Here is a 26,763-nt window from a genome sequence, read left to right on the forward strand (position 1 = left end):
GCATGGAGTAATAGCCTCCTGATAGGCTTACCCCTGCTCTTTTCCTGTCTTCCAGTCTAGCCCCTCCATTTAGTTATCAATGTTCTTCCTCAATTACATGTAACATCATTACAGTGCCTAACATACAGCAAATTTTCAGTGAATATTGAACAGTTATTTCTGGCCTAAAATTCCATAGATTCCCATTTCCCACATTATGAAGTTCAAATTCCTTAGCATGACTTTAGACCCATGATGCTCTGGACCCACTCTACTATTCTGATCTCCACCCCCCCCCCCCCCCCACTATTTTCTCTTCCCTCGGGTGTAATGTCCCTCAGTGGACTACTAACCATTCTTAAATGTGTTCTCACCTTTGTTCATGTATTATACTGTTCTTCTGACATAGTCTTGCTTTTCAGACAAAATCCTAGTCACATTTTGATGCCTAATTAAAATGTCACCTAGGTAAAGCCTTTTCTAACTCCCCAGATGGAATTATTCCCTAATCCTGGCTTCCATTTACTTTGTTCCCATGGTTGTCTTTATCACATGTCATTTGTTTTGGGTATGTCTTCCTGTTCAGACTGTGTTCTCAAATACGAAGTGCCTATTATCATTGTATCCTCAGGGTTTAGTTATATTACATAATTACTAAATGTTGGATTACTGAAGGACAAAGAGGAAGAAGAAAAACCTGCAGATGGGGATGATGGGTAGATTAGACATTACCTATTTAAGTAACTTGGTTCCCCTTCATATTCTGCTCCCCTTGCCATTTCAGGATATCCATGGCCTAATGCACTAGAACTGATAAGCTAGAGATCTAAAGCTCAATCAAATGGAGTGAAAAGTATAGTGTAATGACAAAGGACAGTGGCTTTAGAGCCAGGCCTGGATCTATGGACCCTGGAAACTAGCCTCTGATCTTTACCTTCCTCAGTTGTGCACTGGGAGTAATCAGTGACAACCACATAAGGGAATTGTGATGATTCAATAGGTTTGTTTCTAAAGCACTTAAACACGGTATTTGCCACATAGTAAATAGTTGCGATGATTTGAACAGATATCAGCAATTAAAGTCTGGAAGCATCTTTTTCCAACACCAAAAAGGTACATGTCCCTTTAAGTAGTCTCTTGTTGAAGTAACTAATGTAGATAAAACTTGCTGATGTATATAGCCTGGCCCAGATTCCCTTCGCATTGCCTCCAGAAATGTTCCCGTTCATTCAGAAGACCAAAGTCAAATCTCAGCAAACTACATGGTATGGTCAACTTTAATGGCTTATTTACCCAGATTTTACTCAATATTTAAGGGAAGCCCAAAGACCAGGTAAGTATGAAGAGAGAGGATTTGTCACGTCCCAGTAAGTGACCCTGTCACAAAGCCAGCGGACACCTAACCACTCAAGTAATGAATGAGGCGCTTGCGCAGTAGAACCCAGAGCGGGCGAGGGGGGAAGGACGCATGCGCAGAAGGGGGGGAGGGCAGCGACCGTGCGCTCCCCACCCCGTCTCTGAAAGCCGCGCCCGCGCAGTTCCGAAAAAGCCCGCAGAGACAGCGCCTGCGCGGTCGTGGCCGAGGAAGCTGTGGAGGTAGCGGCGATGGAACCAGCTGAGCCGCTGAACGAGTTAGTGTCAGCCGAGGGCCGAAACCGGAAGGCGGTGCTGTGCCAACGCTGTGGCTCCCGAGTGCTGCAGCCAGGGACCGCTCTCTTCTCCCGCCGACAGGTAGGGAGGCAGGTTGGAGGCGGTTCACCCCCGCACGCTTTCCCAGGGGGCCGAGGTGGCTCGTGTCCCAGACCCCGCGCGCGTTTTCGGAGGCCGCGCCCCTCGTCGCGTCCGGGCTCCGCCTGAGGCTGCCCCCGCCGGAGTTGGGCGGCGGGAGCGCTGCCGGGACCCGGCCCCCGGCCCCCAGCCCCAGCCCCGCCCTAGGTCTGGGCCGGCCGGTCACCCGGTCGCCGCGGGCGCGGGGCGCGCTGGACGCTGCTCCTCCGCGTGCGGTGCAGGGCTGCGGCAAGGCGCCGGCTTCCTAGGGCCCGGCGCCTCGGGACACGGGCAGACCTTCCAGCTCCACCCTGCGGACTGGCCCCATGGCGCCCGGTGTACCTGGCCCGCATCACACCGCTCTCACCGGTGTCCTTTCTGATGGGCTCCTCGCCGCTCCCAAAAGAGCTCCAGAACCGACTTTAGTGTAGGGGATGTGACAGATGACTCTCGTAACCTACACGCTTTACCAAGGTACTGGGTGGAACGCAGTTTCTCCAACGAATCAGATTTCCAGTGGGACAGACCGCTCAAGTCCTGAAATCATTTTTGAAGGGAGATTTAATTTTTATTTTACTCTTTTATTTCCTTCAAGTTAGATATTTTCATATTCTTCATGCTGCCATCACCCCAAAGGGGGAAAGTTGAAAACATTTTTTTTTTATTTTACTAAACTTTTTCTTGAGGTGTAACAATAACTTCAGGAAAGTGCAAAGTGTAATCTCATTTCAGCCATGTGCATACCCTCACTCAAAATTGTCTCCAAAAGTATGCTGTGTCCTCATGACCTATCATATTGGGAATTAGGTTTCAACATAAGAATTTGGGAGGAACACAGTCTATAACAGGGTGCTACTGGCATCTAGTAAGGTAGAAGCCAGGGATGCGGCTTAGCATCCTGCAAATGCATTAGGCAGCAACCCCCGTCCCCTGGTCCTGCAACAGACTTCTCCATCCCAGGAGGTCAGCAGTACCAAGACGGAAATCATGGCCTCAAGACTGCAAAGCACACTCACATCTATAATCTCAGTTGATCTTATGAAATTATTAGCATTTCTACCACTGGCCTATGAGGTCCTAGATCCTATCCACTTCTGTATCTCTTACACTTAGATTGTGCCCATAAGTAAGAACTTAATAGATACTTAGATTTAAGTAAATTAGTGAACAAAAGCTATTAGCCCAGTGTAAATAATGGGTTAGCATGGGTGGAATGGATTAGTATGTCACTGTTGGTGCAGCATGTGTTAAAAAGGCCTATAATTGGTTTCACATATAAAACGTTCATACCCTTTAGCTCGGTACTTCTTGAAATCTTACCTGAAGTCTGTGACAGAGGAATTTATAATGAAGCTGGACAGAGGTGGAGGGGACAGCAGTGTGATGTCTCAGTGTTGTTAGAGAAAGTGCAGTATGTGTGAAGAACTGCAAAGTTCAACTTGGCTGGGCCTAGCTAGACAGTTCTCATTCGGGGTCTTTCATGTGCAGTCACAAGGGTCATTTGCAACGCTCTCTACTGTCACGTGTCTGCTTGTGGCCTGGGAAGACTCAGACACCTGAGCACTGAAATAGACTCTGGGGGCACGTTGGTCTTTCGGTGGCTCTCTCCCCGAGGTCTCTCCATGTGATGCCTGGAGGGTACCTGGAGGTATTCAGAGTAGCTGGAATTCTCATATAGTAGCTGAAGGCTCCTAGAGCAGGTGTACCCAGAGAAACCAGCCAAAACGGCATGGCCTTTTCTGACCTAGCCTGTCACTTCCACTGCACTTGATTCCACTGAGGCCATCACAGTGGCTCGCCCAGACCCAAGGTGAGAGACATGGAGTCTGTGTCTTGGAAGGATTGTCAAATAATTTGTGGACATGTTTTAAAACCACCACAAGGGGCGCCTGGTGGCTCAGTCGGTTGGGCATTCGACTTCCGCTCAGGTCGTGATCTCGCAGTCCGTGGGTTCGAGCCCCACATCTGGCTCTGTGCTGATGGGGGGTAAGGGGGGGTGGGGGTAGGGGTGGGGCTGCCTGAGATTCTCTCTCTCTGCTCCTCCCCTGCTGACTTGCTCTCTCTCTCTTTCCCCCTCCCTCTGCCTCTCTCTCTCCCTCCCTTTCACATTCGATTTTGGCTCAGGTCATGACCTCACAGTTTGTGGGTTCAAGCCCCACATTGGGCTCTGTGCTGGCAGCACAAAGCCTGCTTAGGGTTCTCCTCTCCCTCTCTTTCTGCCCCTCCCCCGCTCACTCACTTGCACACATGAACTCTGTCTCTCAGAGAAAATAAGTAAACTTAAAAAAATAAAGGGTACTGTTAACAGCTATTGAAAAAGCAAAAGGAGTTCCACTGAGAATCTCACTGAGTTGTGGTATTCTACTTATCTCTGAGGAGCCAGTCCAGGATTAGGGTACAGCCCGGAGTCCGGAGTAGTTAACCCACCTGGTCAGGGATGGAACTGGCAACTTTGTCCCCCAACCAGCTGACCTAGCAGCCTCAAATTAGGCATTAATTCCTTGATTTTCACCTCAGTAGTCTATCTAGAAAGCCTAATTGTATTCTAAATGTTACATTCCAAAACTTGACCCTGCAATCGCTCTGGGCACTGCAGTGAATGGGTTGACATCCATACACCTACACATACAGTGTGCATATATGTAGGTCTAGTCTTGTGGATCTGACTTAGGGGATTTCAATAAAAATGGGAATGTTGAGAAAGAGAGGGACCAGGACCCAGTAGGACCCCTTGAAGGAACGGTTACTAGTATTTCCCTTAAATCACTAATCAAGACTGCTGAGGCGCTGTTTTGCATTATAAATGGGAACTGTGGGAGGGAAGCTGGTTCTCCTTTGTTGGATGTGTCCTAAGGGCTAATGCTTAGCAAGTCTTTTTCTCCCCTTAACATTTCACTCCCCTTACATTTAGTTAAGATGTTGATTTCACACCTACAATGTGGCCCAGAAATATTTTTAGGGAAATTTAGGCCCACAGAAAGATACCGCTAGGATTGGAATCCAGGTTTCCTGGTTTCTGAATTTTGATTCCTCTTCGCCTCTGCTTGTTCCAGTTTTTCACTTAGTGTAAAACAAAGCATTTGGGGGTTCATTTAAACATCAGATGGGCAAAAAGAGTGACTGGAATGACAGTGTAACAGGAGGAGGAACTGTTCTATTTTATGATGTCCTCAGCTGCTGTCTCAGGTGACACAGCGCAGGGTAGTGCACAGATACCCCTGTTTTAGTAAGCCAGGTGCTCGGAAGATGGGGAGTAAAAAAGCTCTGGATCAGTGCTCCCTCCTCCCTATTAGGGACACCTACTGGCTACAGTATGGCCAGAAGTAGAAACTCTGGGGTATTTATAAAATTTTTTTTAACGTTTATTTATTTTTGAGACAGAGAGAGACAGACCATGAACAGGGGAGGGTCAGAGAGAGAGGGAGACACAGAACCTGAAGCAGGCTCCAGGCTCTGAGCTGTCAGCACAGAGCCCGATGCGGGGCTCGAACTCACAGACTGTGAGATCATGACCTGAGCCGAAGTCAGACACTTAACCGACCAAGCCACCCAGGCGCCCCACTCTGGGGTATTTAATACACAGTAGCATCTCTTGTGATTCCCTAACTAGCATTCAAGGAGAGGCTTCCTCATCCCTACCGAAGCATTTCCCTTTTATTTTGGAATAATGTCAGTCCAGTTAGGGTTTGTTTTTGTTTTTGTTTTGTTTTTTTAATTAAAAAAAATGGTGCAGGGGGAAGGGCCTGGGTCAGCTCAGTCAGTTAAGCATCCAACTGTATCTCAGCTGAGGTCTTGATTTCAGGGTCATGAGTTCAAGCCTCACATTGGGCTCCACGCTTGGTCATGAATCCTACTTAAAAAAAAAACATCAAAAAATAATTTTTTTTTTTTTTTTTTTGCTTTTATTTTGATTGCTAATGCCAGACTAGCTCACTGAGGCCATCCTATGCTATTAGTTTGGGGTTGCATTAGAAACATATCATGGGTGCAGAGAAAGAGGAACCCTTTTACACTGCTGGTGGGAATGTAAACTGGTGCAGCCAGTCTGGAAAACAGTATGGAGGTTTCTCCAAAAATTAAAAATAGAACTACCCTATCACCCAGCAATTGCACTACTAGGCATTTATTCAATGGATACAAAAATGCTGATTCAAAGGGGCACTTGCACCCCAATGTTTATAGCAGCACTATCACAATAGCCAAAGTATGGAAAGATCCCAGATGTCCATTGACTGGCAAATGGATAAAGAATATGTGGGGTGTGTGTGTGTGTGTGTGTGTGTGTGTGTGTGTGTATTACTCAGCAATCAAAAAGAATGAAATCTTGCCATTTGCAACAATGTAGATGGAACTAGAATGCATTATGCTAAGCGAGATAAATCAGTCAGAGAAAGACAAATATATGATTTCACACATGTGTGGAATTTAAGAAACAAAACAGATGAACATGGGGGAAGGGAAGTGAAAAGATAAAAACAGGGAGACAAACCATAAGAGACTCTTAAATACAGAGAACAACTGAGGGTTGCTGGTGGGGTGTCAGGTGGGGGGGGGATGGGCTAAATGGGCAATGGGTATTAAGGAATGCACTTGCTGGGATGAGCACTTGGTTTTATGTATAAGTGATAAATCACTAGATTCTATTCCTGAAACCATTAATACACTATATGTTAACAAACTTGGATTTAAATTTAAAAAAAAATTATAGTAGGTACGTTGAAAGTTAATGCAAGAGGGAAAAAAAAAGTAAATTGTTACCTATGAAGAAAAAACTTATGAGAAAGAAACAGCCATAGACTACTACTTGGCTTTGTAGCAAATATTTTCATAGTCATAATAAAGTAAAAACTGAAAAGTGTTTCATAGGGTGGAAAATAAGTGTATTGGCAGTAGCCATTACGATGAGAGCAGAGGAGTAACGGGCTTTGCTGTATGTATCTTGCAGTACTGTGGGGCTGCTAAAGGTGTGTGAACTAACCATATGGAAGAAATTAAAGGGTGTGTGTGTGTGTACTTACACGCGCGTGTGCCAGAGGCTTTCTCATAGTGATTGGGAAGGCATGTTGATTTGTGGGTACAAGGATCCTTGGGATGCTATTCCGAATTCTAGAACTAGATTTTCCTTGTTAATGTTCTTTTGTAAGATAAATCCAGCACATACCTTACAGTGATGGAATAGAGCAAAGCCAGGTATCCTGTATTTATTCTTTTGAAAATATTTGAGTTCCTGCTCTATGCCAGTTATTACTCTAGGCACTGGGGATATAGTAGTGAACAGGAAGGTAAGCTCCTTCCTTTCCTGGGGCTTACATTTTAGTGGAGGGAGACCCATGGTAAATAAGCCAATACATTAAGTTCAGAGAATGGTAAGTAGAAAATAAAGAGGTAGTGGCATAAGGAGACTTTGGGGGTGATGAATATGCTTGGTATCTTGCTGGTAATGATTTATCGGTATATGCCTGGGCCAAAATGTATCAAATTGTATACTTTAAGTATTGTGCAGTATATGTGTCAACTATACCTCAGTAAAGCCATATAAAAAAACATAGGGACGCTTGGGTGGCTCCGTTGGTTAAGCGACCAGCTCTTGGTTTCAGCTTAGGTCATCATCTCACGCTTCGTGAGTTCAAGCCCCGCGTTGGTCTCCATGCTGACAGTGTGGAGCCTGCTTGAGATTCTCTGTTTTCTCCCGCCCTCTCCCACTTGATCTCTCTCTCAAAATAGTTGAGTAAACTTTAAAAAGTATAAAATAAAACATAGTGGGCAGTATGGGAAGCTAATTCAGATTGGTTGGTTAGAGAAGACCTCCCGAAGAGGTTACATTTGAGCTGAATATCATGAAGGAACCGGCCTTGCCAGGATCTGAGGGCAGAGCACACTTACCCTGTTTGAAGAAGGCAAGGCCAGTGTGGCTGGAGGGAGATTAGGAACAGGCAGGGCCTTATGGACCATGGAAAAGATAGCAGTGAAGCCAGTTGGAAACAGCATATTACCTCTTTAACATCTCGTAAGAATCAGGGCACAGACTAGAGGCAACAGAGGAGCCGCCCAGCATCCTCATCCATCAATGATCGGGCTCCTCATTTTGTTTTCATTCCGAGAAAGTGCTAGGGAGCAGTGTAATGTGTGAGTGGAATGGGGGTGATGACGTGACTGGCCAGTCAGCTCTTGCATTCTTTGTGTTCTTTTCCACTGCAGCTTTTCCTTCCCTCCATGAGAAAGAAACCAGCACTGGCTGATGGCAGCAATCCTGATGGCGAGCTTCTCCAGGAGCACTGGCTGGTTGATGACATGTTCATCTTTGAGAACGTGGGCTTCACCAAGGACGTGGGCAACATCAAGTTTCTGGTGTGCGCAGACTGTGAAATCGGACCAATTGGCTGGCATTGCCTAGATGACAAGAACAGTTTCTATGTGGCCTTGGAACGGGTTTCCCATGAGTAACTGAGGGGAGGGAGACTCAGCTCCACCCCCAGCTCTAAAGGCTCCTCCCCTCAAGAACTGGCATTTAACCTGATGTAATTGCCCTGCTGCCGCCTTCTCGGTACTAATGTAAATTATGAGTATCAACATGTCCGGTTGAACAGAGGGCTAATCCTGCTTCCTTAAAGCCTCAAGTGCATGCCTCATGCATCACTCATCCTGCATCCCAACATCTCCTAACGTTTCTTTTCCCCCAGTTGCAGGACACTGGAACACGTCCACAAATGTGCTCTCATCCCTGGCATCCTGCCCCGGGCTCTCTGACCCTGAGCTCCCTTGTTTCGTGTTCTGTAACAGCAGCATTCATCCCCTTGTCCAAGATGACACATGGCAGCTGATGCCCGTGCTGATAGCTGAAACTCCACCGTTTTCTCTCTCATTCAAGAAAGCATACAAGTGTCTGAGAGTGACTTGGTTGTATGGCTAACTGTATCTACAGTAATTTATTCTTTTTAAAAGTGTAGCATTTACAGACATTAGTATTTAAACTACTAATCAGAAACACATTACTTTGGACACCCCTCTAGTAACCATGTTTGACAGCTGAGCCTCTAGGCTCAGTGACTTTTTATTGTGAAGATGAATATGGCCCCTCTTCCCCTCAAATCTTGATATGGTTTCTCTTTATATTAGCCTGTGAGTTGAGAATCAGATTTTCAACCCTATCTGGCAGCCACCCCAAGGAAAACTCAGCCCTGGCTTAGAATCACAGTGGAGGATGTGGGATATAGGAGGGACAGGCCTTTGCCATATTATACATGACTTTAGAGGTTTGCCTTATTTGGACAAGTAACTTTTCCTTTGTTCTTAGCAAAGGAATCCATCTATCTAATGGGTAGTGTCATCATTTACCGAACCTACTAAGCATGGTCCTCACAGAGTTTTGGTTCATTTGGAATGTCTGTACCGACCCAGAACAAACTTTCCATCCACATGCCACTATTTCTATAGCTGTAGCGTTGCTCTAACAGTTCAATGTTAGCAGACTTGTTTAAATCTTCAATATAATTGTCAGTTCTGTCCTCTCTCTTCTGAAGTGACTCAACTTTAGAAGGAGTCTCTATGAGCAGATCTCAGGTATCCTCCCATCAGCCCTACCTGGAAGATGGAGGAGACCCTAGAATTGACATAAGGATTAAACGGAAACCTTCCAGTTTAGAGCCCATCCTTCTGTATCTGTTTTCTGCTTGCTTCCGCCTTCTTTCTCCCCAGAACTTTTCTAAGGGCTCCCCAACTAAAGTGTGGGCCTTGGGCATGGTTTTGCAACCAACCTACTCCTCTAGAAAGGTGGCTTCCTTCCCCAGTCATAGCCTCGGTGAGATCTAGTTGAAAATGAGAGAACAGTTTTCTAGACAGTCAAAGGTCCATGATTACGGCATGTGCAGAAAAACAACTGTGAGAAGTACCCACTCAGGTCCGAAGGAACAAAACCAGGTAGATGCCTCTGGGGGCATGTCGCCCCTCCTGCCACAAGCCAAAACCTAAGCAAGGCAGTTTTTTAAATTAGGCTTTCACTTTTCTTTCCTTTTTTCATCACAGAAATAGTACACATTTGTTGCAGATAAATACAAAAATGGGTATAAAGATTTTTTTAATCACTCCTATTTTCCACCATCCAGAGATTGCCTATGGTAATGTGGTATATATCCTCAGTGTTTTTCTATATGTATATATAAACATGTATGGTTTTTAAAAACAGATATGAGATCATACTGTGCTCTTTTATAACTTGCCTTTTCCATTTAACAAAATACTGACTTCCCATTTTAACAGATAACCGTCCATGGCCACCCTTGTTTTTAGTGTTCCATTGTCATTTCTGTAATCTATTTAAACAATCCCCTATTAGATTGTCTCCAGTTTCTTATAAACGGTGTGATACAACATACAACTTTAAAGTTAAATCTGTATACACATTTGTAATTATTCCCTTGGCATACATTATTAGAAGTAGAATTGCAAGGTATGCATGTTTTCAAGGATTTGGTCTGTTGACCCATACTCTTCAGAAACAGCTGTAATTCACCCCCCTCCAGCAGTGTAAAAGAGCACTCATTTCTCTGAAACCTTCCTAACACGGGGTATTATGAAAAAGATATTTTGCCACTTTAATAGAAAAAGTAGTATCTCATGTTTTCATTTGCATTTCTTGTATTTTTAATGAAATTTTTAGATACTGATCATTTGTATTTTTTTTTTTTTTTAGAAAATTGTCAAACGTTACCACAGTAGCCAAAAATATCAAATTGTTATTCTGCCTTTTCGGTATAATTTGAAAGGAATAAAGGCATTTAAACAGTAGAAATTAGATTCCTGTATGTCCTTGGAAAGAATACACAATCTGAAAAAGCAGAGGAGAGCTGAAAACTGAACCTCAGGCTTTATTGTGAGGTCTGTCAACTAATTAATTGATCACTTAGTGTCTGCTATAAAATGGGAATGTCATCTCTTTGGTCCCTCACACATAATAGGCTCTCAGTGAAGACTTGGGAAATCCGTTAACCGCTTTGTCATAGGTAGATGGAAGTAACCCATGCTTGCTGCTAGGAGTTTAGACACCTGCAGTTCCTGTTAGAGCAAAGGATTTTTCCAAGGCCTAATTGTTTCTACAAAATTCTTTTCTAACAAAAGAGTTGGACAGTGGCGTACTGGCATTTTACATATTGTTCCCATGCCACGTATGTGGCTACTCAAGTGCCTCTAACATATAACTAATGAGGACTTTTGTTCCCGATAATGGTGGACAGGTACATTTTTTTAAGTTTATTTATTTATTTATTTTGAGAGAGAGCAAGTGGGAGAGGGGCAGAGAGAATCCCTCCCGAGGAGACTCTGTGCTGTCAACGCAGAGCCCGATGCAGGGCTCCAACCCACGCAACTGTGAGATTGTGACCTGAACTGAAACCAAGTCAGACACTTATGACTGAGCCACCCAGGTGCCCCTGGTGGGTAGGTAATTTAGACTCACTATCCCACCGAGGGCAGTTAGAAAGGCTGGACAAAATATTTAAAGCATCCAAAGTCAGGGCGCCTGGGTGGCTCAGTTGGTTGAGTGACCGACTCTTGATTTCAGCTCAGGTCATGATCCCAGGGTCACGGGATTGAGTCCCGTGTTGGGCTCTGCACTGAACATGGAGCCTGCTTGAGATTCTCCCTCCCTCCCTCTCCCTCCCTCTCTCCCTCTCTCCCTCCCTTCTTCCCTCTCTGCCCTTCTCCCTCACTCATTCTCTCTCCCTCTGCCCCTCTCCTTCGCTCGTTTTCTCTCTCTCTCTCTCTCTCTCTCTCTCTAACCAAATGCATCAAAGAACATTTGTTTGAAGGATTACTGGGCTAGGACCACTGAGAAGAAGGTGACCCTGGAAGGAGGGCTTGGTGTTAAGGGCCAGCGCTCTCTTGGGGGCATTTGCCAAATGTGAAGGGGGCACTTCAGAGGCTGATGGGTGATTGTGACCGGCTTTTGGAAGTAGGGGTCTGTGCCGGTCAAAGAGTGGTAGACCTGGTCAGTGTTCCTCAGTTTGAGTTGAGGTCCTCAGTCCTTTGCACCCCAGGAATAGGAGTGAACCAGAAGGAGGAAATTGAAAGGCTCTCTCTGGACTGCAGCTTGGTTTCCAATGGTCTCCATCCTTGACATTAGATTAAGTTGATCCCAAAGTGGTAGTTTCCCCACACCCTTGGCATAAGCAAACAAAAACACTCTCTGGAGGAAAATACCATCATCCTAAACTTCAACTTGTTTCTACAAGTAATTTTGCTAATACAATATCTTGAACACAATAAAATGTAACCAAGCATATGAGTCAAGATATTAAGAAAACCAGTGAAATAAGAGACCATGGAAAGTGGCCCACAGAGGCTGCAGACAGTGGAGCCACCAAACACTATAAAATAATTGCTTACTCTGTTCGAGGAGATAAACCAGTTTGAGGAATTTCAACAGATACCTGGGCATGTGAAAAAATATGAATTGTAGAATTTTTAAAAATCCAATAACCAAAATTAAGAATTCAGTGGAAGTTTTTAGCAGCAGATTATGCACAGCTGAAGAGAGAACTAGAAAACTGGGAGCTAGGAATAATTTGTTGTTGTTTTTCAACATTTATTTATTTTTGAGAGAGACGGCATGAGCAGGGAGGGGCAGAGAGAGAGGGAGACACAGAATCCAAAGCAGGATCCATGCTGGGCTGTTAGCACATAGCCCGACGCGGGGCTCGAACCCATGAACCACGAAATCATGCCCTGAGCCGAAGTTGGATGCTTAACTGACTGAGCTACCCAGGCACCCCGGAATATTTCTAACAGATCTGCAAGACCTAAACACAGTTATACAACATTACTGAGAGATACTAAAAGGAAACAAACTTACAGGGGCCAGAAAACTATAGCCCACAGGCCAAGTCCACTCAAGACAGCATCTGATTTATAGAGAGTCAGGAGTCTGCCACCTAAGAATGGTTTCGGGGCACCTGGGTGGCTCAGTGGGTTAAGTGGCTGACTTCAGCTCAGGTCATGATCTCACAGCTCGTGAGTTCAAGCCTCACATCGGGCTCTGTGCTGACAGCTCAGAGCCTGGAGCCTGCTAAGGAGTCTGTGTCTCCCTCTCTCTCTGCCCCTCCCCCACTCATGCTCTGTGTCCCTCTCTCTCAAAAATAAATGAAGATTAAAGAAAATTGTTTTAAAAAAAAGAATGTTTTTTACCTTTTTAAATGGTTGTATAAGTATCTATCTAATATCTCCAATTTTACTTCTTATCCCACAAAGCCTAAAATATTAACCAGTCTTTTAAGAGAAAAGATTACCAGGGGCACCTGGGTGGCTCAGTCAAACGTCCGACTTTGGCTCAGGTCATGATCTCTCAGTTCATGGGTTCGAGTCCTGCGTCGGGCTCTGTGCTGACAGCTCAGAGCCTGGAGACTGCTTTGGATTCCATGTCTCCCTCTCTCTCTGTTCCTCCCCTGTGCGCGCTTTCTCTCTCTCTCTCTCTCTCTCTCTCTCTCTCTCTCAAAAATAAATAAAGATGAAAAAGTAATAATAATCAAAAGAAAAAAGATTGCCAAGTATTGACTAATTTTGTAAAGATGCCAACTTTTCTCCAAACTGATGTGTAAGTTTAATAAAATCCTAACGAATTTCATTTCATGAAATTCAACAAACTGATTCTAAATGTGACATGAAAATGCAGAGGACTGAGGCTAGCCAAGACAGTCACAGAGAAAAACAGAATGGGAGAAATTCTCTACTGGATAGACCTCTATTTGTCACAAGAATGAACAAACAGGCTGGTGGAACAAAAAGGCTCAGAAACAGACCCGTGCGTGTGGCTACTTGATTTGTGACCAAGGCAGGGATGATGACTTACAGGGTGGTGTGGGGAGGGCTCCTGCAATGTTGGAAATGCTCTATCTCCTTTTAACCTGGACAGTGGCTATGTGATGAACTCGTAAGCTATGCATCTTTTGTGAGCTTTTCTGAATATATGCTGTATTCTCATAACAAAAAAGCTTCTGAAAGATTGGAACTAACTGATCCCATCCAACCCTTACTTTCCTAAACATTAGTTCTTCCCTTCAGAATGGGATGGCATCTTTTCTGTTACCTCCTAGATCTATACACATGTAATACTGAAACCCTTGACTCTACTTACCTCTAAGGAAGATAAATTCTAGAAGTGTAGGGACCAGGAATATCCTATTTACTATTCTACCCTCGGTGCCTGGCCCCATGTCTGCCACATTTTAATAGTTTGATGAATGCTTGTTAAGGAAATTTAAAATAAACTCCACTAAATGCTATATCATTTTAGCGGGACTAATTTAAAGTGGTTCATGCAGATGTTTTTTAATGGAGGGATTAGAGTGAATTATATTTCTGATGCAGTGAATAACAGCGGATTACAAATTAGGTGCTGCACTTTTTTTCCAAAGCTTTTTGACAAAGACCGTGAAAACACATGTGATACAGGATCGTGTACAGAGTAAGTACATCTACGTGGTCATGACCTCGTCTAAGTCTGCATGGAGTAAGACAATAAAGGTGTTAACTTCAGTAGTGCCAATCTGTCCATTGTGACCAAGGTTTCTTTACTGAATACAGTGGACTCTAACCCAAATATAAATATATTTGAAATAGTGATCTTCAGTGTTATTTGTGGAAATTACACAAACCAACCTTTCTCGGCAATATGCTTCTTTCCCGCGCACAAATTAAAATTGGTTCTCTTGGGGGCGCCTGGGTGGCTCAGTCGGTTAAGCGGCCGACTTCGGCTCAGGTCATGATCTCTCGCGGTCCGTGAGTTCGAGCCCCGCGTCGGGCTCTGTGCTGACCGCTCAGAGCCTGGAGCCTGTTTCAGATTCTGTGTCTCCCTCTCTCTGACCCTCCCCCGTTCATGCTCTGTCTCTCTCTGTCTCAAAAATAAATAAACGTTAAAAAAAAATAAAAATTAAAAAAATAAAAATAAAAATAAAATTGGTTCTCTTGTAAGGTATTTGGATTTATTTCTATTATCTAGACGGCTGCAAAGTTTAGATTCTTTTTCTAATTTTTTGTCATCCTTTTCTAACCACAAGAGTGGTTAGAGAATTAAATTCCTGGAATATGTGTCTAAATGTCAGGATTTAATGGGGCACCTGGGTGGCTCAGTCAGTTAGGCGGCCGACTTCGGCTCAGGTCATGATCTCATGGTTCATGAGTTCGAGCCCCGCGTCGGGCTCTGTGCTGAAAGCTCGGAGCCTGGAGCTTGCTTCGGAATCTGTGACTCCCCCTCTCTCTGTCCCCAGCTCATGCTCTGTCTCTGTCTCTCAAAAAATAAATAAACGTTAAGAAAACATTTTTTTTTTAATGTCAGAATTTAAGGTTAAGTGGTTAGGGTCCACCAAATTCACTTCAAATCTATTCAAACTTAGAATTCACTTTGCCTCATATAGAAACAATGTCATCCAGGCACCTGGGGGAGGCCCAGTCGGTTGAGCTTGAGCTTCTTGAGTTTGACCTTCCAACTCTTGATTTCAGCTCCAGTCATGACCCCAGAGTCATGAGATCGAGGCCCGCATTGGGCTCCGTGTTGAGCATGGAGACTGTATAAGATATTCTCCCCCTCTGCCCCTCTCATGCAGCTCATGCTCTCTCTCTCAAATAAAAAATAATAAAATTTAAAAATTTTTAAAAAGAAACAATGTTATCCATGATGAGTAGTTTGTAGCCTGTGACACAAAACTATGCATACCCAAAGCATAGTATTTCAATAAGCAGTTCTAATTTGGGATGTCATGAACAAGTCCTCTGCTATGATTAGATCGGGGTGCTCCAAATTCCAGACCTGGTGACCCCAGACAGTCTTTTTTTTCAGGTTGGGGGCCAGGATGAGCCATGACCCGGGGGAACAGTGAGGAGACAATGCGGGCTAGGAACACTTATGGTCCTAAGGAGGTGAGGGGAGAGTGCTCAACTCCTGTAGGTTTATACATTATCCCTTCCCCACTTTGTCCTGGATGGCTTCTGGTATAAGATGTGAAATAGGGATTGGGTGGAAATGGAGGTTGCATCCTAGGGAGCTGTTGCCCCAGTCAAAGAGGAGGTAAATTTCAAGATAACAGGGAGGAAAAACTGAGCTCATGGAGGCACCCAACCTCAGCAACTTTGCTAGCATGACCATCAATTGTTAAGTAATTCAGTCATTTGAAAGCCAGGTACTGCCTGTACAGTATTGGCACTAGCCCAAGAATGAATGGCCCTAGTGTCTTCCTGTCTACCCTGATTTCACCACTGCATGAACAGGACATTCTTGCTCCCACAAAGCCTCTCCATCTTGTCGGCCCCTCCCTTGCACAGACAGACGGCAGTTGTCCTTTTAATTCACTGTCATTTGATTCTACGTGGTAGGGCAGAGGGAGTACATATAGGGAAAAGATGCAGGCTTATCAAGCATCTTTAGATGGCTTGAAACCTAGAAGCGACCATAGCCTTTCCCTCCAAACGTTAGAATATCTTAAATCCCTGAAGAACTGTGTGAAAATGGTGTGTCTGCAATGGCACTAAAGTTGAGATCAGCAGGGGGACACAGAGAAAAGGATGACAAAGAAATTAGAAAAAGAATCTAAACTTTGCAGCCGTCTAGATAATAGAAATAAATTCAGGGGCGCCTGGGTGGCTCAGTCGGTTAAGCTTCTGACTTCAGCTCCCGTCATGATCTCACGGTTTGTGGGTTCGAGCCTTGCATCGGGCTCTGTGCTGACAGCTCAAAGCCTGGAGCCTGCTTCAGATTCTGTGTCTCCCTCTCTCTCTCTTTGCTCCTCCCCCATTCGCTCTCCATCTCTGTCTCTCTCTCAAAAATAAATTAAAAAAAAAAAAAGAAATTTAAAATGAAAGAAATTCAAATACCTTATAAAAGACCAATTTTAATTTGTGCGCTGTAAAGAAGCATATTGCCAGGAAACGTTGGTTTGTGTGATTTCCACAATTAACGCTGAGGATCACTGTTTCAAATATATTTATATTTGGGTTAGAGTCCACTTTATTCAGTAAAGAAATGGACATTTAAAACAGTGTTTATTTATTTAGAGCAAGAGACCATGCGATGGGGGGCGGGGCAGAGAGAGGGAGAGAGAGCAAGCAGGCTCCATGCTCAGCGAGGAACCTGACTCAGGGCTCAGTCACGTGACCATGAGATCATGACCTGAGCGGAAATCAAGAGTCAGACACTTAATTGACTGAGCCATCCAGGTGCCCCTCCAAGGACATTTATTTATTTATTTATTTATTTTTAATGTTTATTTATTTTAGAGACAGAGCATAAGTGGGGGAGGGGCAGAGAGAGCCGGAGACAGAATCTGAAGCAGGGTGCAGGCTCTGAGCTGTCAGCACAGAGCCAGACCCGGAGCTCGAACCCACGAACCATGAGATCATGACCTGAGCTGAAGTCAGACACCCAACCGACTGAGACACCCAGGTGCGCCCAAGGGCATTTTTCACTGGCAGACAAGACCAGCTGGTGAAATGAATTCCTAGTAGAGCAAGGCAAGGAAGAGATGGTATTGAGTTTATCACTTTTTTGAGTTTATGCCCAGATAGCTTCATTTTCATCACTGATATGCCCACATTCAGTGGGATATAACATTTGACTTGTTTTGCTTGGGGCAGTGACAATGAATAATCATGCCTTAGCTTTGTATATACAAGGATTTTCAAAGTACTTATTTGAATGTTCACCCACACTCACCGTATCCCTTGACCAGAGACATCCACTTTAAAGCTGGCAGCCTCATAAAACACAAGGGTTGAGATCAAAGAACACTCTTCAGAGTTTGAAGTTAACCTTTGCACCCAGGATTTAAACCACCAAGCCACCTAAACAAGCATTTAGTTTCAAAATATTTCAGGATACGGAATGACATGTCCAGAGTCTTGTGGAAAAAACAGGTGCAGGAATCCAGGGGGCGGCTGATCTGATGTCACACTGGTGAGTGACACAGTAACTTTGGGTCTTTCTGGGTTCTAGCAACAGAAAGTCATTACAGCTACAGATTTTCCTAAAGCAACAATTCGAGTCCCCTGGTCTGACTGGCATAATCTGGGTGCAGTCACTTTTCCAGTGGGAGATGAGAATAGGAGATGATAGATGCTTCGGGTTCCTCTGGAATGTGCTGAACAAATACTAAGGGTAATCATTATGGGGAGTCCAGTCACTTGATAAAACCGAATGCCAGTTAATCCTCCCAAACTAGGAAATGGATTAATTTGTTCTGCTCAGGTATTTAGAAGTAAAACGTCCATCTCAGACAGGCAGGAAACAGCTTGGGAGAGGAAAAACTGTGTGTATGCCCCTTAGCAGGGAAACATATGAAACCACCACCAGGAAAAAAAGAAATACACCAGTAACATCTATGTGTTGCCTAAAATACTGCTTATCACATCACCCCTCTGATCAATAATCCTCAAGGGTGCCCCATAGCCAGGGGAATTATGCGCAAACTCTTCAGAGTAACATTCAAGGCCCCACCTTGCTTTGCCATGTTCCCCCCACGAGTCCTCCTCAATCTGCTTTAGCCAGCCTGGACCCGTTGCTCTCTTGGTAATCTGAGTCACCTGACCTGGAGCGCTGGCCACAAAGGGAAGTAAACTTCAATTACCTGCGCCTGGAATGTTCTCTCCCACACCTGTCTGGCCCACCCTCCCCCACCCTAGCCGCATTTCCTCCCGCCTCAGAGCCTCCCCGTACCTGGTTCTCATCACAGCATCTTTCCTTCTCTAGCGGTTGCTGAGCTCAAGTCTGCGCCACCGTCCGAGGTTTATGCACTTTTCGAACTAGGTCCGCCCTGTTCCCCGTGTAAAGACCTGAGGCAACAGCGGAATAAGGGTATTGCTCCAGAGCTCCAACGTCTCAGATCCAGCACACGCCCCATAGAGAAAAAGAGGGTCGAGCAGACCTGGAGGACTCGGACGACCGAGGATTTCCCTCCCTTTGGTTTTACAAACTGCCCAATGACCGGCTGCGGCGGGGATATTTCATAAGCTCCCGCCCAATAACGGAGAGGGGGGCGGGCCCCGGTGAGAACAAGACCCAATGAAAGACGAGCAGGGATCGGGGGCCCTGTCCTGCCGCGGCCCAATGGGAGCGCCGCTGGGAGGCATGGCCGGCAGCTCGGCGGGGATATATAAGCCCCCCACTAGCCGCCCCGCACCGGGATTCGTGGTGTTGCTGGAGACTCGTAGCGCGTCCGCAGTCAACGACCCTCCGCAAACGTCACCTGTCGGGAACGACCATGGTGAGAGGGAGCTGGGGGCACTCGCGGAGTGCACGGTGAGGGGATACTGCACGGGAGAGCGTGCTGGGGGTGCCCGGGGGTCCCCGGTAGGGGCCGGCTGTGCGGCAAAGAGGGGAGGCCGGGGCGCCAAGCAGCCCAGGGTGTGAGGGGCTGCGCGGGGCTTCTCGGAGAGTTTGGCGGGGGTTCACGGTGACCACGGTGTGGGGGCTCTGCGGAAAGCCCGGGACGCCCGCGGCTTCCAAGCGCTGCTTTTCTGCGCCCCCTTCCCCGGGAGAGGCGGATGCGAGCTGGAAAAGTGCGCGCTCCAGCAGCGGACCGGAGAGAGGCGGCGCCGGGGCACGGGGTTGGCGGGGCGCGGGCGGGGCTCGTCCCGCGCTGAGCTCAGCCTGGGGCCCCCAACCCCGGCGCCGCGGTGCAGCGCGCTGCGGAGTCAGGAACCTGGACCCACCCGGGTTTCTCCCGCTGCGGCCCGGGACAAAGAGGCGCCCGCCCCCAGCTGCAGTCCCCGCCCACCTGTGAAGTCACACTCCCGCGCTGGAGGCCGGACCTGGGCGGACCTGCAAACTCCAGCAGGTTTCTCCAGTTCTGAACTGTTCCCTGAATGCCTTTGTCTTGCGCGGCCCAACTCCGGCCAGAAGTCAGACCTTGGCCCAGACCTGTCCGGGGGTGTCTGTGAGCTTCTGGTGCCTAAGGAGGAAAATCCTTTGCTGAGCTTCTGGTGCCCAAGCCCCTGAAGTCCCTCAGTTACATCTAATAGCTCGGGGTGTGAACACAGGCCCCAGGGCCTCACAGGAATCTTGATCCCCGCCTGTGTTCCGGGCCGTATAAAGGCCCTGAGGCCGTCTTGCAGGACAACTGGTGAAATTGCCACACTATTGCCGACTGTCTTAGAAGACCCCCTCCGCGTCTGGGAAACGTGTGGCCCTTTCAGACAGATCCTCTAGACTCAGGGTTGGGGGTGAAGGACCAGAAGACAGGAGAGTCTGTCCCTTGCAGGAGTTATCTCAGGAGGGCTGAAAGGTGGGGTGAGCTGCCTCCTTCGTGACTGTTGAGCAGTACTTCTCTGGATGGACTCTGTACTGCAGTGGGCAAGGACAAGTGTCCAGAGTCGGGGTACAGCCCCCCAAAAGGGGAGTTTCTGGGTAAAATTTCAAATTGGCTGTAACTCCAGAGCCACTTCCTCAGTTAATCCACAACAGACCTGATACTCTTCAGCACCTTCAGGGTGTGGAGGACCCAGAGTCCCCACCGGGGAGACCCCTCCTCCTAGGGGTCCAGTGCTAGAGGCTCCTGGGGGGGCCCATCTTGGTGTGTGAGACTCTGGCCTTCCTGTGCCACCCCAGCAGGCACACAGGGCACTAGGCAGTGGGATTTGGCTGCTTGGCATCAGTTTTTTCTAGTTCCTGCCCCTGAAGACCTAGGCTTAGCTGCCTTTGTTCTCAAGCCCTCAGAAAATGAAAAGAAAATGAGGTAGTTTGGCTCTCGGTGTGGGGAGGTCTGGAAAGGGAACCTAGTCTTTTGGGTTTCAGACCAGGCCTCAGGCTCCAGGGAGGAAAGATAAAAGGGTGCTTCCAGGGCCTTTTCAAGCCCCACCCCACACCCTCCCTCCTCCATTCACATCACTACTCTGCTTCCCCCAACAGCGCGAGTGTATCTCCATCCATGTGGGCCAGGCCGGGGTGCAGATGGGCAATGCCTGCTGGGAGCTCTACTGCCTGGAGCACAACATCCAGCCCAATGGCACCATGCCCAGCGACAAGGCACTGGGCAGCGGTGATGACTCCTTCAACACCTTCTTCAGTGAGACAGGGGCTGGCAAGCACGTGCCCCGGGCTGTCTTTGTGGACCTGGAGCCTGCTGTCATAGGTGAGTGGGTGCTGTGGGGGGTTCCCCTCCTCTGGCCCACGTTTTTTTTTGCGAGCCCCAAAGTCTGTGGGGAGCTCTGCTTAGGGGGAAAAGCTCTTGAAATGCAGGCGATGCCCTGCCAAGAACAACACTGAAGTCTGTTGCTTTTGTCTAGACTCTGACTTCAGGAGGGGTCCTGGGGGCTTCCTGTGCTGAGAGGGGATATCAGTCAATCCTCTCTGCCCGGAGACTGCCAGATGTTTGAGTCAGGGGCCAGACCCGGAATGAAGACTGCAGAAAAGTGTGGATATGAAAGCAGAAACTTTAAACTTCCTTTCTCCTACCCACAGACTCTTGAGGATAATATTGCCTAAGGAACTGGGCACTGAGAACATTCTTAATGGCCCCCTGCTAAACTTTAACTGAACCGGGCCCCTTAATAGCATGTGGACCTATGTGAACTTGGCTGTTGCTGGCTCCCAGGGGGTTCTCTGCTGCTTCCTTTCTGCATCTGGATCTCCTCAGTTTCCTATTCCTGAAAACTTTCCCCCTCCCCCCATCTTTCTAAAGACATCTTTGTAGATGGTAAACTGTGGACTGGGTTTTCTGCATTAGTCTATGTTCTTATCCCAAGCAAAAGTCAAATGAGGGGCGCCAGGGTGACTCAGTCGGTTAAGCGTCTCACTCTTGATTTCGGCTCAGGTCATGATCTCCTGTCCATTCCCCGCCTCTCCGCGGGGCTCTATGCTGACAGCACAGAGCCTGCTTGGGATTCTCTCTCTCCCTCTCTCTCTCTCTGCCCCTCTGCATGCTCTCTCTCAAGATAAATAAATCTTTAAAAAAAAAAAAAGGGTGAGATTCTCTTAGACATCCTCTGATTCCTCAGCAAGTGCAAGTGGCTCTGAGGGCAGGGACTCTTAAAGGCGCCCCTGACCTACCCCCTCACAGGCCCAGGTAAGGACTTTGCAAGTGGGTCTCTGGAAGGCTATTTGCTGTTCATGCTCCGTCTTGCGGTTACACCCAGGGGAGCTTAGCAGCCTAGGTCCTAGCGCCTGTGTCCTTGTGGGGGATGAGACCAGCATCTCTCACCTTTGCCCTCTTTCTTCCCCTCAAGATGGGGTAAGAACTGGCATTTATAGGCAGCTCTTCCACCCTGAGCAGCTGATATCTGGCAAGGAGGATGCTGCCAACAACTATGCCCGAGGCCACTACACTGTGGGGAAGGAGATCATCGATCTTGTGCTGGAGCGAATCCGAAAACTGGTGAGCGGACCAGGTGCCCTTGGCACCTGCAGGAGATCAATGTGTCTTTACCCTCCCTTCCTGGCCTGGGAGGCCTGCCGTGTGCGGAAGAAACGGAAACCACAGGCCTGAGGCTCTGACAGGAACCCCACTTGTCCTTACGGCTCCTTCCGCTTGTCTGTCTCCTTGGCTTCCCCTAGGGGGAGCTGTGTGTCCTGGGTGTGGATCTAGGGCTGGCAGCCCGAATAACCTGTTCTACCCTGAGTCTTTGGACTCAGGCTTCCGGCCTGCTGGTGCCTCGCTATGCCAGGTCTAATTGTCCAATCCAAGCCTTCTTTGAGCTTTGATCCCTCTCTAGCCCCAGCAGGTAGGAGGAAGCTGCCTTGGCAGCCCGGCTTGTTCTTAGATTCCTAAACAGTACTTTTATGTCTGGGAGAGACTCCTGCTTACTGGTTAGTTTTTAACTGCTTCCCAGTTTACCTCATCCCTTGCCTGAGGCACTGAGAACCAGGAGTGAGGCCAACTAGGAGCCAGCACTTTGGCACCGGTCCTCTAGAGGGATTGTTCAGACATACTCTCTGCTGCTCCCTAGTCGAGACTGAGGACTTCCATTGACTTGAGGAATGGATTCCATGCTTTCTAACGCAAAGTACCCCCTAGGCTTAGGATTTTCTTGAAGGGTTTTTCTGGGGTGGGGGGGTGTTTTTTGTTACCAGTTTGCATAAAGCCTGCTTTTAATGTATTTTTATTGAGAGGTAATTGGCATAGCATTAGTTTCAGGTGTACTACGTAATGAGTTGATAGACGTATATATTGCAAATAAATGGAGAGTTTTTTATACTATGATACGCACGTGTCCGGTATAGATTGATGCTCTTCTAGTCCAAGGCCCAGCTATATCAGAAGTTACCGTGTGTACTTGTTAAACCTACAGGTTCCCGGGTTCCACTCGGAAGTGAGGGGCCTGGGAACCTATATGTTCAACAGGATACCACCACTGCCTGCCCCCAACTCCCACTCTCCTGCAGCCAGGTGGCAGAGCTACTGAGCTGAGAGGGCCCAGCTCTCCGACTACAAGTCCTATGTCCCACCTGACCCTCCCCTCCCCCCTCCCCTCACTTGCCACCACATGCACACAGCAGTGTCCTTCTGGGTCATCTGTCCCCTAGAACTCCAAACCCCTTGTAGGTATTCTCTTCTCACCTCTACAGAGGCAAAGCAAAAGAGCATGAGAGAACTTTCTGGAGTCATGGAAATTTCTATATCTTGATTAGTTTGGTAATATAGGTATACACACTTGTCAAGCCATTCACTGTACATGCAATAAAATGTATTCACTTCAGTACAAGTTATGCTTCAAAGTTTTTTTTTTTCCTTCTAAATATAGAAGTGAATACTGTTGTAGTTGCATCACAGTAGCCTTGCAGACAGAAGAGCGTTGTCAGAAGGCGGGGGGGGGGGGCGGGTGATAGGCCGTCTGTACCCTAACAGTGTTCTCTCCTACCCTAGACAGACCAGTGCACCGGGCTTCAGGGGTTCCTGATCTTCCATAGCTTTGGGGGTGGCACTGGCTCAGGCTTCACCTCCCTGTTGATGGAGCGGCTTTCTGTTGACTATGGCAAGAAGTCCAAGTTGGAATTTGCCATCTACCCCGCCCCCCAAGTGTCCACAGCGGTTGTAGAACCCTACAACTCTATTTTAACCACGCACACTACCCTGGAGCACTCAGACTGTGCCTTCATGGTGGACAACGAGGCCATCTATGACATCTGCCGCCGCAACCTGGACATCGAGCGCCCCACCTACACCAACCTCAACCGGCTCATCGGCCAGATTGTGTCCTCCATCACTGCTTCCCTGCGCTTTGATGGTGCCCTCAACGTGGACCTCACAGAGTTCCAGACCAACCTGGTGCCCTACCCCCGCATCCACTTTCCCCTGGTGACCTACTCCCCCATTGTCTCAGCCGAGAAGGCCTACCACGAGCAGCTGTCCGTGGCAGAGATCACCAACGCCTGCTTTGAACCCTCCAATCAGATGGTCAAGTGTGACCCTCGCCACGGCAAATACATGGCCTGCTGCATGCTCTACCGTGGAGAAGTGGTGCCCAAGGATGTGAACGCCGCTATTGCCACGATCAAGACCAAGCGCACCATCCAGTTTGTGGACTGGTGTCCCACGGGTTTCAAGGCAAGCCGGGAATGAAGCGGGGGAGGAGGGATTCGCATGCTGCCTTCGTACCTGCTAGAGGGGAGGTTCCTAGAGAGCCCCAGAGCATGGAAACAGAAGTGCTAGGGATGGGGAGAATCGGGCAAATCACGACTTTTTTATTTGACTTGAAAGCTTGCCCTTACAAAGGGAAAAGTAGGTTTCGTGTCTCTTAGCCTGGCAGATAGGCACTCCCTAGGTTTGCCAGTCAGGTCAGGGTCGTTCACATGTGCCAGGGACATACCCCCAGAATCCGTCTCCTCGGAAGGGAGTGCTTTTGGAAGCGCAGAAAAGCCTGCCATTCAGATAATGGGCAAGACGGGGGTCAGAAGTCTTTGAATGCAATCTCTTTAGGAGTAATGAGGAAGAATCTGTTTATATGCCCCGTTCTTTCGTCAGTCTACATTCCCAGAGGGTACTGGGCATATGACCTAGTTTTAAGTTTTATGGGTTTTGTTCCAGTGTGCGCTTAGAAAGATTAAAGGGGGCAGCTGAGGCATTTAAGAAAAACACACAGCTTCCTTGCACTGTTGCAGACGTGACCACAACTGGAGGCGAGGCAGGGACTCCTGGTCATAAAGATAATAGCTGCTTGCTAGTTTTGAAGAGCTGTCCTATAGCTCAGAACTAGAAACCAGGGGTAGGAAGTCTGGGAGGCGGATTCTCCCAGCTCCATATTAGGAAAGCTTTAGCTACTCAGAGGAAGAGTAGACCGCCTTCAGGAAATAGTACGCTTGCTCTCATTAGAGGCATTAAGGGGGAAGCTGACCTTTTTTTTTTTTTTTTCCCAAACACTGAATATGGAATGTATTTATACGTTCTGAATAGAGCAATGTCTAAAGTAGATTTTCCCAAGGTTTTCTATTTTTTTAAACTATTTTCTAAACTATAGGAAAGTGGAGAGATTAGTTAACCATATACCCACTACCTAGATTCAACATCTGACTCTGCTAGGTTTCCTTTATTTTTGCTTTGCTGATCCATATAAACTCATAGGTATTACACACAAGTTTGTTTTGTGTCTAACAAAATTAATAACACTTCTAAGTAAGAATACCTAGTCAGTATTCAAACTTTCCCAATTTCCACAAATGTGCTCGATAGTCAGTGTTTCAAAGTCAGGGTATAATCAAGGATTAGGCATTATATTTGTCTCTTAAGTCTTTTTTTTTTTTTATGTTTATTTTTGAGAGAGAGAGAGACAGAGCACAAGCAGGGAAGGGGCAGAGAGAAAGGGAAACACAGAATCTGAAGCGTGCTCCAGGCTCTGAGCTGTCAGCACTGAGCCCGACGCAGGGCTCGAACTCACGAACTGTGAGATCACGACCTGAACCGAAGTTGGACGCTTAACCAATTGAGCCACACAGGCACCCCCATCTCTTAAATCTTTTAATGTAAAACATCCACCCTTTTTCTTGATGGTGACTTTGAAGGGACTAGTCTTACCATCTTGAAAGTCCCACATTCTGGATTTGTTTTCTGGTGGTAGTTAACTTGTTCCGTTGTCCCTGTGCTTCTTGCAGCCTGGCAAATGTCACACGCCGGTTGACCGGCCCCTTTCCCAGTTATGGGAACCCCTTCCAGGGAACACAGAACCCAGGGCTTACACTACTTGCTGTCTCTTCTTAGGTTGGCATTAACTACCAGCCGCCCACCGTGGTGCCCGGGGGAGACCTGGCCAAGGTGCAGCGGGCAGTCTGCATGCTGAGCAACACCACGGCCATCGCCGAGGCCTGGGCCCGCCTCGACCACAAGTTTGACCTGATGTATGCCAAACGGGCATTTGTGCACTGGTACGTGGGCGAGGGCATGGAGGAAGGAGAGTTCTCTGAGGCCCGAGAAGACCTGGCTGCCCTGGAGAAGGATTATGAAGAAGTGGGAACAGAGTCTATGGACGGCGAGGACGAGAGTGAGGAGTTCTAGGGGTCGCGGCACCTGCAACACCTGGGCTCTCTCCCCGGTTTTGTGTCTCTCGTTCCACTGTTTCCCTAACCCCCTACAAATACAATCAATGTCTCAAGTGATGTGGAGCTCTGTGATGTGGAGTTCTGCCCAGCTGTGGGCCTTCACTAACTTTCCCAACTGCCTTGTTGCCCTTCTAAATTAAGGGCCAGGGTGGCCTCTGCCTCTAGGGATTGCAGCCAGGGGAATACCTAATGGAGGATCGATGGTGCTGTCCCGTGCAATCAGACCACCTGACTAATGTTCAGGGGCTCAGGACCCGTGCTGTGGTGCTTTGACTTCATGTGGTAGTTCCCTGTGTATCCCCTTATCCCCAGCCCACCGCAAGGAAAGGTAAGCCTTGTAGAGGTTCTGGTGAAAGCTGCTGAAAGTTTATCTGTCCCCCCTGCCATTCTGGGGCAGAACATGTCTCCATCTCAATGCCAGGAAGGAATCCAGCGTTTTAACCCCTCCTCCCTCCTCATGGCCAACAGAGGGCAGTAGAGGTTGAATCCACATGAATTCACAGGCCATTCTGCAG

General features: G+C 47.4%; 2 protein-coding genes and 1 long non-coding RNA gene across 3 annotated transcripts; 2 read left to right on the forward strand and 1 right to left on the reverse strand.

Annotated features, from left to right (window-relative positions):
* The first annotated feature begins 670 nt into the window (after window positions 1–670).
* Window positions 671–10,534, forward strand: RABIF (RAB interacting factor). Its single transcript, XM_027074750.2, has 3 exons — window positions 671–1,312; window positions 1,518–1,710; window positions 7,945–10,534. Exons 1-3 carry the CDS (start codon window positions 1,242–1,244, stop codon window positions 8,188–8,190), a joined length of 510 nt encoding a protein of 169 aa, XP_026930551.2. The 5' UTR covers window positions 671–1,241; the 3' UTR covers window positions 8,191–10,534.
* Window positions 5,436–18,821, reverse strand: LOC128313132 (uncharacterized). The gene is made up of 3 exons (XR_008293393.1): window positions 18,440–18,821; window positions 7,740–8,136; window positions 5,436–5,596 (listed from the first exon to the last, which is right to left on the reverse strand). It is a non-coding gene; the product is annotated as an uncharacterized LOC128313132 (long non-coding RNA).
* LOC106972801 (tubulin alpha-8 chain) lies at window positions 18,770–26,305 on the forward strand. The gene is given in 6 exon segments (XM_015069843.3): window positions 18,770–18,805; window positions 18,807–18,986; window positions 20,630–20,852; window positions 21,946–22,094; window positions 23,583–24,263; window positions 25,911–26,305. Coding segments are annotated over 6 exon segments (1,548 nt in total). The 5' UTR covers window positions 18,770–18,784; the 3' UTR covers window positions 26,205–26,305.
* The last annotated feature ends 458 nt before the right edge of the window (window positions 26,306–26,763 follow it).

This window comes from Acinonyx jubatus, chromosome E4 (assembly GCF_027475565.1).
Source record: "Acinonyx jubatus isolate Ajub_Pintada_27869175 chromosome E4, VMU_Ajub_asm_v1.0, whole genome shotgun sequence".
NCBI lineage: Eukaryota > Metazoa > Chordata > Mammalia > Carnivora > Felidae > Acinonyx > Acinonyx jubatus.